The 10,022-nt window shown below is 39.3% G+C and overlaps 5 protein-coding genes across 5 annotated transcripts; 1 reads left to right on the plus strand and 4 right to left on the minus strand.

Annotated features, from left to right (window-relative positions):
• Positions 1-18: 18 nt before the first annotated feature.
• Positions 19-396, minus strand: FDP41_002214 (uncharacterized protein; the record flags this gene model as incomplete). Its single annotated transcript, XM_044705385.1, has 1 exon — positions 19-396. One exon carries the CDS (start codon positions 394-396, stop codon positions 19-21), a length of 378 nt encoding a protein of 125 aa, XP_044563857.1.
• Positions 397-436: 40 nt separating this feature from the next.
• On the minus strand, positions 437-2,672 carry FDP41_002215 (uncharacterized protein; the record flags this gene model as incomplete). The annotated part of the gene is made up of 2 exons (XM_044705386.1): positions 437-888; positions 1,187-2,672. 2 exons carry the CDS (start codon positions 2,670-2,672, stop codon positions 437-439), a joined length of 1,938 nt encoding a protein of 645 aa, XP_044563858.1.
• A 17-nt stretch (positions 2,673-2,689) lies between these two features.
• On the minus strand, positions 2,690-3,169 carry FDP41_002216 (uncharacterized protein; the record flags this gene model as incomplete). The annotated part of the gene is made up of 1 exon (XM_044705387.1): positions 2,690-3,169. The coding sequence occupies one exon, from the start codon at positions 3,167-3,169 to the stop codon at positions 2,690-2,692; it is 480 nt and encodes a 159-aa protein (XP_044563859.1).
• A 379-nt stretch (positions 3,170-3,548) lies between these two features.
• Positions 3,549-6,451, minus strand: FDP41_002217 (uncharacterized protein; the record flags this gene model as incomplete). The annotated part of the gene is made up of 6 exons (XM_044705388.1): positions 3,549-4,136; positions 4,309-4,602; positions 4,665-4,766; positions 4,968-5,522; positions 5,581-6,194; positions 6,319-6,451. The coding sequence occupies 6 exons, from the start codon at positions 6,449-6,451 to the stop codon at positions 3,549-3,551; spliced, it is 2,286 nt and encodes a 761-aa protein (XP_044563860.1).
• Positions 6,452-7,356: 905 nt separating this feature from the next.
• On the plus strand, positions 7,357-10,022 carry FDP41_002218 (uncharacterized protein; the record flags this gene model as incomplete). Its single annotated transcript, XM_044705389.1, has 2 exons — positions 7,357-7,493; positions 7,906-10,022. Coding segments are annotated over 2 exons (2,254 nt in total), but the record flags the coding sequence as incomplete, so codon positions are not given.

The raw sequence follows: 10,022 nt of genomic DNA on the forward strand, positions 1-10,022 counted from the left end.
AAAAAGAGTGATCGATCACTACTGGAATTTATTATTCTCGTTCAACTCGGTGACAATCTCTTCAATACTTGAGAGTGCTTTGTATTCAGAAGTGAGAATAAATCTCGAATAGGTGTCATTGAGATTCAGAAGTAGTTCCAAGTTTGCACTTTGAGCAAAGTCTGAAACTTGTTTCAATAATTCATCTGAGGATTGGCCATGATGATGAGCATTCAATTCTTTTCTCACTTTTTCAAACTTTTCTCTTGTTTGTGAAGAAAAATTAATCTCAAAACGAGAACTTGATGAAAAGTGACATTCGTTCCAATCTTCCAATTCTTCGATAATCTTTTGATAGAGATCACGGTCTGCATGTGTTTTCAGTAAATCTTTCAACTTTTCGACTTTGCTCCACATAATCACATTCTCTAACGAGAATTCTAATTTACAAAATTGTTCAAATACTTTTTTTGGCGCTTGGATTTTTCAAAAGCTTAGAAACATCATCCTGTTCATTCTGATCCATGTTCATAGTTGTTGAAGATGATGCGTCTCTTGTTGATACATTCTTGGAGTTCTTAATAAATGCACCAATAAATACCAATCCACCAAATGAAATGATAAATCCAGCTTCAAATAATGTTTGAAAAACCAAATTGAACGCCAATTGGAGAATTGTGTTCATATCATCGGAGGTAGTTATTTGTGAATAAGTGCTTGTGATTGAGCTTGTTGAGGAGTTTGATAGAACAGAAAAACCTAATGCATAAGCAACAATATAGAACACAATCGATGTGAAAAATATGACAGCCTCTAATCTAAAGAATAATCTGTCATTGGTAGAAAAGAAATGTTGCAATCTTCGTAGGAAAGATGAAGTTGAATAGAAATTCAAATTCACTTGAACACCTTTACACCAGTTTTAGGAAATGATTTTGTGATTCCTTGTACGAAATTTTCTAATTTGGATGTTTGTGAAGTTGCATTAGATAAGACATCCTTTCCAACATTTTGCATTTCACTCGATATTTGCTTATACTTGAATTCCATATAGATATCAAACAAATAAATTCCAATTAAACATATTGTCATGATCATAACAAACACAAAAATGACAGGCTCATAATCCATGAATATGTTGTTGATATAATGACACTTGTTCTTGTTAATGAGATGAAAATGACAAAATAAGCAATCACACACACACTCATGGCACAATTTGAAAGCATCATAAATCTCTTCCTGGAAATGAGTTTCAAAAATGGTGACACTTGTTGTAAAGATACTTGTCTCTCGTTAAACATAATTTCGTACATGTATCTGAATAGAATGTATCTAAGGTGATTCAGCACAAAATTCCAAATCGCCAACGAGACCAATGTAACTACAACCATGGCAGACACGTCTCTGATAATATTCACAGAATCATAACTAATGTTTGACGTTCCATTATTAATGCTAAGTGTAATCGAGTCTGAGACAATATTGGAAAAGGCATTTTCTATGAAGAGAGCAATCAGTGAAAGGTATGGGAAAATCCATCGACTCTTAATTGGTTGTTTGGTAAAAGATTTGATATTTGACATGATAAGCAATCCGACAAAGATTACTACAATGCAAATGATAAAGATGTATGAAATGATAATTTGAGCCATTAATTGTGGGTCTGATGAGAAGTTTGTACGCGTTGCTTGTGAAAACTCAATAAATGAAGTGAATTTGGTAGTATGATCACATTCACATGTAATTGAATCACTCGATTTCTGAAGTGTGACACATCCATTCGATTTCCATGCCTTCAGAGTTTCATTCCAATACATACATATAAAGTTATATTTGAGGTTGAAAGGTTTCGTAAATTGTTCAATTTGAGAAATCATGGAAGTGTTGACAGCTGGAAAGTTCATTCGGATAGGTTTTGACAAATTGGTGAGAGCAGTAATCAACCCATTCTGTAAATATTCCACAGATATAATTGGAGAAATGGAAACACGAACAAATGGGGTAGATGATGATGAATTATTGGTTGATAGGGTGGAATTGCTTGTGAAATTGTTCGAAAGAGATTGAATAGTATTCAACAAATCTTGCGAAGTATCTGCAATGATTGTTGTTGTGGTCGAGTTAAATTCAAATTGTACGGTTTGACTTGGTACGATCTTTGAGCTATATAAATACTTGACACTTCCTAATGATAATTTCTTTCCTGATTGAGCAGTTTTGGAAATTAATGAATCTGGCGTTGCAATGGTGATGCTTCCATTGAGTGCAAGAGGTTGGTTACTTGTTTGATTCGTCAAATCTGGTAATATCACTACCTCGAAAGCTTCATTTTTCAAAACATGTGGGTCTGTCGTGTTTGTCGTCAATGCTGTCACTGAAATCATATTTTCGATTACTGAGCTATACTTGTCATTGGTATATGATTGCAATGCCGTCATGCAATTTGATATAATATCCAACACATCTTGGACCGTATCAATATAACTACTTATGGAATCAACCTCAGAATTGGAAGATTGATTGGATGCATAATTCTTCGAAAGAGAAACCATAATTTTTGAATAATCGCTTATGAAATCAGTAATTCCTCCAACACTCATTTGTGTTAAATCCTTTTTAAATGAAGAAACAGACTTAAATGAGTTGACCAATGACTTGGTATCATGGAGCGATGAAGTATTTGGATTCATGGCACAGAGAGCCATCGTTAGTGAGTCCAATAATTTTTGTTTTTTGAAGTCAATGCATAAAGTAAGGAATTTGTCGATGCTTGTTCCAAATCAACCAATGACAATTTTCTCAAGTTATCAAAAGATGTAAATTCGTCATAGCTTTTGATGATCATTTTGTTCGTGGACCATGAATTGATATTTTGACCATTCAATTTCTTGGCTAACACTTGAGCCGAGTAATTTCCAGCCATGGTGAACACTGGTGGTAACACAATTTCAAACCTTGGAGGAGAAAAAATGTTGTCCCAAATTGCGGTCAGTGTGGAAGTTGATAATTGCGGTGTGATTGAAATATTAGAACCACCCACTTCTTGAAATATTTGGTAACTAAAGTTTGCTTGCAAGAGCGAAAGATAGTTTGATATCGTCACAGAGAGTTTTGGCTTTCCTGAAGTATCATTCACATAGGTCGTGGATGGAATGAATGAAATGGTTAGTGTGGGGTTATTTCTCATCGTTGTTGCCGTGATGACAATTCCATCAACAAACAACAATACCAACCACAAAGCGATCGCCAACACAAAGAGAGAACGTGTTAAGCGCTGATGATGACTCGGTTCCTCTCCTGCACCTACAGAGCGTCGGTGGTTGGTTGACATTCCTTGGTGGACGATGTCAAAGATATTTTTTGTGAGATGCGAACAAAGTTGGATGATTTTTGCGACTTCTAACAGATCAATGGTCGCGGACAGAAGGAAAAAGAAGGCCTCAATATCCTTCTCCATGAAAATGAAAATTTTCTTTCAGATAATAAGAACAAATAGTTGTTTCATCAATAGTTTGAGTTATATGGTTTGTCCAAACATTATTTCACACTTAGGTTGCATGTAAGTTTTATTCGTTTACAAGAACCATTACTAGAGCCATCATGATTAATGCTAAAGTTGTTGCAACAGAATAGATACTACCAAATTGTAACGATCCGTAACTTGCTGCTGTACTTCTCGATAGCTTTGGTGAACCATATGAACTTCCATCTCTGGTAATCTTATTTGAGAATTCAATAGGCCTTTCATAAGCATTGACCAGAGCTTTCTTTGAATCTACAACCTTAATAAATGTTTGAAATTCACCAATTTGCGCACTGTTCTTTGCCTGGAATGAAAATCTCAAAACCTGTCCTGATTTGATATATTCCTTTGCCAGAATCGTCATTGTGAACTCTTGATTTGAGACAGTTACAATACTAGCGGTGGTATCCAAAGCTGTCGTTCCATCCAGCAAAGTTATAGGAATCATCGTATTATTCACAAAAGATTGTGGCACACTCAATCCACTAAATCTAAAAACAAATCTCTCTCCATAGAAATGTCTTACTGGAGCCCATGTCACAATTTTCACAACATAATTCGAGATTGTTGAGAATTTGTTATTTTCAATAATTGAGAGAAGGCACATGGAGAATCCGGAAATCTCGCAACGCTACAATGAATGATAAAATCATTGGGCATCCATTTCGCCGGAATCATTGACATGTTTGTTCTTGCACTCGATGAGATTGGAAATCCCCATGCATCACAAAATTGTGAAAGATCTCTTTGAACAATATTTGCCAATCTCACAACCCATTGATCTCTCTTTTCATCGTCATTACGAGGTAATGCTCCAAAACCTTTCTGTTCTGAATTGTAATAACTTGCAAATGTTTTCTAATGGCAACCCATCCAAATGCTTGAATTTGATCGAGATAGAACAGAACACCTGCCGAGGTCCAATCTCCTTTAAATGTCTGATTATTGTTTTTGTATTCTTTTTCTAAACCACGAGGAGGATTATAAGCACGTGCATAGGTGAAGGAATTTTCTGGAAAATTTTCTTCCAAATAGAGAGAGTAAATGTTGTTGGTGAGCTCACCGGATTGATCATAGGTCCATTCTCCTCGTTGGAACTTTGTGTTTCAATATCTCGAGATGTCATGAAAAAATATTGCCAAACCATTAATATACTTACGTTGTGACCTAATTCATGGTAATGTCCCCAACGAGAGACTGCATTTGGTCGTAATCCTTGCTCTGCTGTATTGCTTGGTGTCACCAAAGCTTCATTTTTGATCTAAAAACGTCATGATAGGATAACCACTGTGCATATATCCAGCAGAGATTTGAATATCTGTTTGAAACCTCTCTTTATAATCCCTCACACCTTCCTGTGATAGCTCATAATACATTGGTAGTACTTTTCCCCAGTAATCTGACACTGCCTTAATATCTGTTATATTTCTCGCAAAGGGGTGGATTGAACATTAATAGATACATGTTCAGTTTCAACCTCAATCCATGGTCCTGGTTCATTTCGAATGGTATTAATCCAATCTGCATTAGTATGTTTGTCAAAACGCCAGAACGGAGTTTTCACAATTTGTCCACTAATGGTCACACTCAAATCGGTTACTGGAATTGTTTTCAAAGAAACGAATATAGTACCTCCATTAAATGCAATAAACCATGATGTGGAATTTCCTGAAGAGATGTAGTATTGTGAGGAGATTGAAGGCCATCTATTCCATTCATCTAAATTTTCCAAATTGTCTGTATGTGATCCAATGAGAATATATTCGACAGAGTTTGGTGAACTCACAGTGATTGTTATATTGGCTCCTGGAAGAGCATAATAACCTGTACATTGCCAACGTCTTCGTGTGGATGAAATTTGAATGGTGACAGTTGTGGATTTTGTGTTTCGAGAATTCACATTGCCTTGAGGAAGACCAGGAAAGATCTCTCCAGCTTGTATTTCAGGATTGTTTGAGAGTGGTAAAGTATTGATAGAGTTCAAAACTTTGGCAAGAAAAGACACAAAACTTTTTGTCTATGGTGGAAATAGGATATGTGACGAGTGACAATCCGGTACATTTTGCATTATATACAGCCAAAGTTTTCGAAAACGTTTCAACATTCTGCTCGGCCATTACAACCGGTGGTATCAATGTAAATCTAATTCTGTCTAAAGTTGTCGCTATTTGTTTCACTTCACTGAAAGAGGATGGAATTGTGTTTGATTGCAAAATTGCATCCAATTTGAAATACGGATTGTATTGAACCACAGAGTTAGCATTCACATATGGTGAAGATGCATAATTATTGCTAAACGAAATTCCTGTTTTGGTAAAGAAAGACATTTCCTGGAAAGTTATATAGAGGGAGAAAGAGAAGAAATGAGCCCATGAAGTAACACCCACAATGATGCCTCCACCTCTTTTGAGATAATTGTCCATCATTTGAAACATTTCACTTGAGACTTGTCCAACATTATTCAAATTGAGAATTAACAAATCAACTACCTCCAATGGACGAATATTACTGTCGAATGCATTGGTAGTATTCTTGAACAAGGAAAATCCAGGGAGTGTTCCGTACAAATTTGATGCATCATTTGAGTTGACACCATGAACCATAAACAAGACATTACTACTCTTATAATGAGTCACCCATTGAGCACAGTTCAACAATAAATTACCCAAATCTGTTCCTTTCGTTCCCACTATGAAACCGTTATGAGAAAATGCGCAAATTCTACCACTATTATTTTCTGAAGTCAAGTAAGTTGAAGCCACTACGATGGGAACTGAATCTGAACCGACAATCAAAAGGGACACTGTACGGACCGTGTGAAAGGATGGTACCTGGTACACCACTCAGTTGCACACCTTGTACGTTGTTCAATAGTGAGAGACGGATGATATCGAGTTGAGAAGAAGTGGCTCCTTCAACCATTGAATTGTCTTTTGCTGGTTGCATGACCAACAACAACAACAACAACACATGAATAGTCATTATCATTGCCCTTTGGATCCTGGAACATGTACGACGGATGGTCATTTTCGATTATCTCTTGATTGTTTTTTTTTGAATGAATTGGATTGGATTTGACAGGTTCAGTATTTTTAAAACCGCTGTGGTCTCATAGAATCAAATCGCACGACTAACCAATTTCGTTGATTACTGATTTGCAAGGAGTTTGTATAGTTTAGTGATGGAAAGTGTTGGCTTTAACTTTTGGTATCAAGTGAAAACATAGAAATTTCGGTCGATTTCAATCCATTGAAATTTCTTGTTGTTGGACTGTTGGAGTATATCTCCATCGCAAATCTCATGAGAGTATACAAAAGGATGAAAATGGTAATGTCATTCCATGTCTTTTCATGAAGCATCCATCATGAATTGCAAAGAAAAAAGAATGTGGGCTTCATATACAGAGAATTTATGACCCATCACACTACTATTTCTCATGCAATTCATGATGGATGCTTCAAGAAAACGAAAAATTACAAGCTGAAATAGAAATGTCACACAATTTAGAAATTGAGGCCTATTCTCAAGCTTGACGTCTAAGATTGGATTCTCAGGTCAACTTATCCCACGATATAGCAATAGGTCTCTTTATTCTCACGACGAAGAATCATCTATAGAGAGTAGTCCAAACGTTTCCTCGAGCGCTTTTGAATTTGGTTTTCAAAACTCTCCTAGAACTCCAAAAGCTAAGCGTAATGTCACATCAACAGCCAGTTTACCAGCAACATCCGAGGAAGTGAGAATTGAGGAGTTTTAAGCCTACTTTCAAAGAGAATTAGTTTTGTGACAATATGTTTCTGTCCCTCAACAATGTTCCTATTTTACCGATTTGTTGAACAGTTCTGAGTAAAATGTTTTCACTCTCTGCAACATCTCTGCATGCTTTTGGATTTGCTCTTCTTTCAAGTATGGTGGCTCTAACAAATAGGACAAAACACTTGGCTCCTTCCCCAGCAACACAGAAATACATTCTTTTACACATGACGCTGTTTCTTCAATGTTGTAACCACCTTCCAAGGCACAAACAACCTTCCCTTTTGCTAGCTCCATCAGCAATGCTGTGAGATGGCCGTACACTTGAGGGGAACACAATTGGCCTCCAAGCTTATCACCTTTCACAGCATCAAACCAATATTGGTTGCATTATTTCCTTCGATAGAATCTGATACATTCGTTGGTTCTGGCTCGATTTGGTTGCAGAGAGTGAGCTGATTCCGTTCGGAGCTTTTTAAAAGATGAAGGAATTCTATGAGGCTTGATTTCAATAAGAGGAAATTTGGCCTCAATCACTTGTTGGTTGTCTTGTTGAGAGAAAGATCCCGAACAAAGAGATGAAGGTAAAGGCTTGACGTATCGAACCGTAATGTAAGGAGCAGGTGAGGTGGTCTCTGAAGATAAAGACATTTTTTTAAAAACTGTACACCTTTGGGTTTGGGTTTGGGTTTGGGTTTGGGTTTGGGTTTGGGTTTGGGTTTGGGTTTGGGTTTGGGTTTGGGTTTGGGTTTGGGTTTGGGTTTGGGTTTGGGTTTGGGTTTGGGTTTGGGTTTGGGTTTGGGTTTGGGTTTGGGTTTGGGTTTGGGTTTGGGTTTGGGTTTGGGTTTGGGTTTGGGTTTGGGTTTGGGTTTGGGTTTGGGTTTGGGTTTGGGTTTGGGTTTGGGTTTGGGTTTGGGTTTGGGTTTGGGTTTGGGTTTGGGTTTGGGTTTGGGTTTGGGTTTGGGTTTGGGTTTGGGTTTGGGTTTGGGTTTGGGTTTGGGTTTGGGTTTGGGTTTGGGTTTGGGTTTGGGTTTGGGTTTGGGTTTGGGTTTGGGTTTGGGTTTGGGTTTGGGTTTGGGTTTGGGTTTGGGTTTGGGTTTGGGTTTGGGTTTGGGTTTGGGTTTGGGTTTGGGTTTGGGTTTGGGTTTGGGTTTGGGTTTGGGTTTGGGTTTGGGTTTGGGTTTGGGTTTGGGTTTGGGTTTGGGTTTGGGTTTGGGTTTGGGTTTGGGTTTGGGTTTGGGTTTGGGTTTGGGTTTGGGTTTGGGTTTGGGTTTGGGTTTGGGTTTGGGTTTGGGTTTGGGTTTGGGTTTGGGTTTGGGTTTGGGTTTGGGTTTGGGTTTGGGTTTGGGTTTGGGTTTGGGTTTGGGTTTGGGTTTGGGTTTGGGTTTGGGTTTGGGTTTGGGTTTGGGTTTGGGTTTGGGTTTGGGTTTGGGTTTGGGTTTGGGTTTGGGTTTGGGTTTGGGTTTGGGTTTGGGTTTGGGTTTGGGTTTGGGTTTGGGTTTGGGTTTGGGTTTGGGTTTGGGTTTGGGTTTGGGTTTGGGTTTGGGTTTGGGTTTGGGTTTGGGTTTGGGTTTGGGTTTGGGTTTGGGTTTGGGTTTGGGTTTGGGTTTGGGTTTGGGTTTGGGTTTGGGTTTGGGTTTGGGTTTGGGTTTGGGTTTGGGTTTGGGTTTGGGTTTGGGTTTGGGTTTGGGTTTGGGTTTGGGTTTGGGTTTGGGTTTGGGTTTGGGTTTGGGTTTGGGTTTGGGTTTGGGTTTGGGTTTGGGTTTGGGTTTGGGTTTGGGTTTGGGTTTGGGTTTGGGTTTGGGTTTGGGTTTGGGTTTGGGTTTGGGTTTGGGTTTGGGTTTGGGTTTGGGTTTGGGTTTGGGTTTGGGTTTGGGTTTGGGTTTGGGTTTGGGTTTGGGTTTGGGTTTGGGTTTGGGTTTGGGTTTGGGTTTGGGTTTGGGTTTGGGTTTGGGTTTGGGTTTGGGTTTGGGTTTGGGTTTGGGTTTGGGTTTGGGTTTGGGTTTGGGTTTGGGTTTGGGTTTGGGTTTGGGTTTGGGTTTGGGTTTGGGTTTGGGTTTGGGTTTGGGTTTGGGTTTGGGTTTGGGTTTGGGTTTGGGTTTGGGTTTGGGTTTGGGTTTGGGTTTGGGTTTGGGTTTGGGTTTGGGTTTGGGTTTGGGTTTGGGTTTGGGTTTGGGTTTGGGTTTGGGTTTGGGTTTGGGTTTGGGTTTGGGTTTGGGTTTGGGTTTGGGTTTGGGTTTGGGTTTGGGTTTGGGTTTGGGTTTGGGTTTGGGTTTGGGTTTGGGTTTGGGTTTGGGTTTGGGTTTGGGTTTTGGGTTTGGGTTTGGGTTTGGGTTTGGGTTTGGGTTTGGGTTTGGGTTTGGGTTTTGGGTTTTGGGTTTGGGTTTGGGTTTGGGTTTGGGGTTGGGTTTTTGGGTTTGGGTTTGGGTTTGGGTTTGGGTTTGGGTTTGGGTTTGGGTTTGGGTTTGGGTTTGGGTTGGGTTTGGGTTTTGGGTTTCGGGTTTGGGTTTGGGTTTGGGTTTGGGTTTGGGTTTGGGTTTGGGTTTGGGTTTGGGTTTGGGTTTGGGTTTGGGTTTGGGTTTGGGTTTGGGTTTGGGTTTGGGTTTGGGTTTGGGTTTGGGTTTGGGTTTGGGTTTGGGGTTGGGTTTGGGTTTGGGTTTGGGTTTGGGTTGGGTTTGGGTTTGGGTTTGGGTTTGGGTTTGGGTTTGGGTTTGGGTTTGGGTTTGGGTTTGGGTTTGGGTTTGGGTTTGGGTTTTGGGTTTGG

Source organism: Naegleria fowleri (genome assembly GCF_008403515.1).
Source record: "Naegleria fowleri strain ATCC 30894 chromosome Unknown tig28, whole genome shotgun sequence".
In the NCBI taxonomy this organism is placed as follows: Eukaryota; Heterolobosea; class Eutetramitea; order Acrasida; family Naegleriidae; genus Naegleria; species Naegleria fowleri.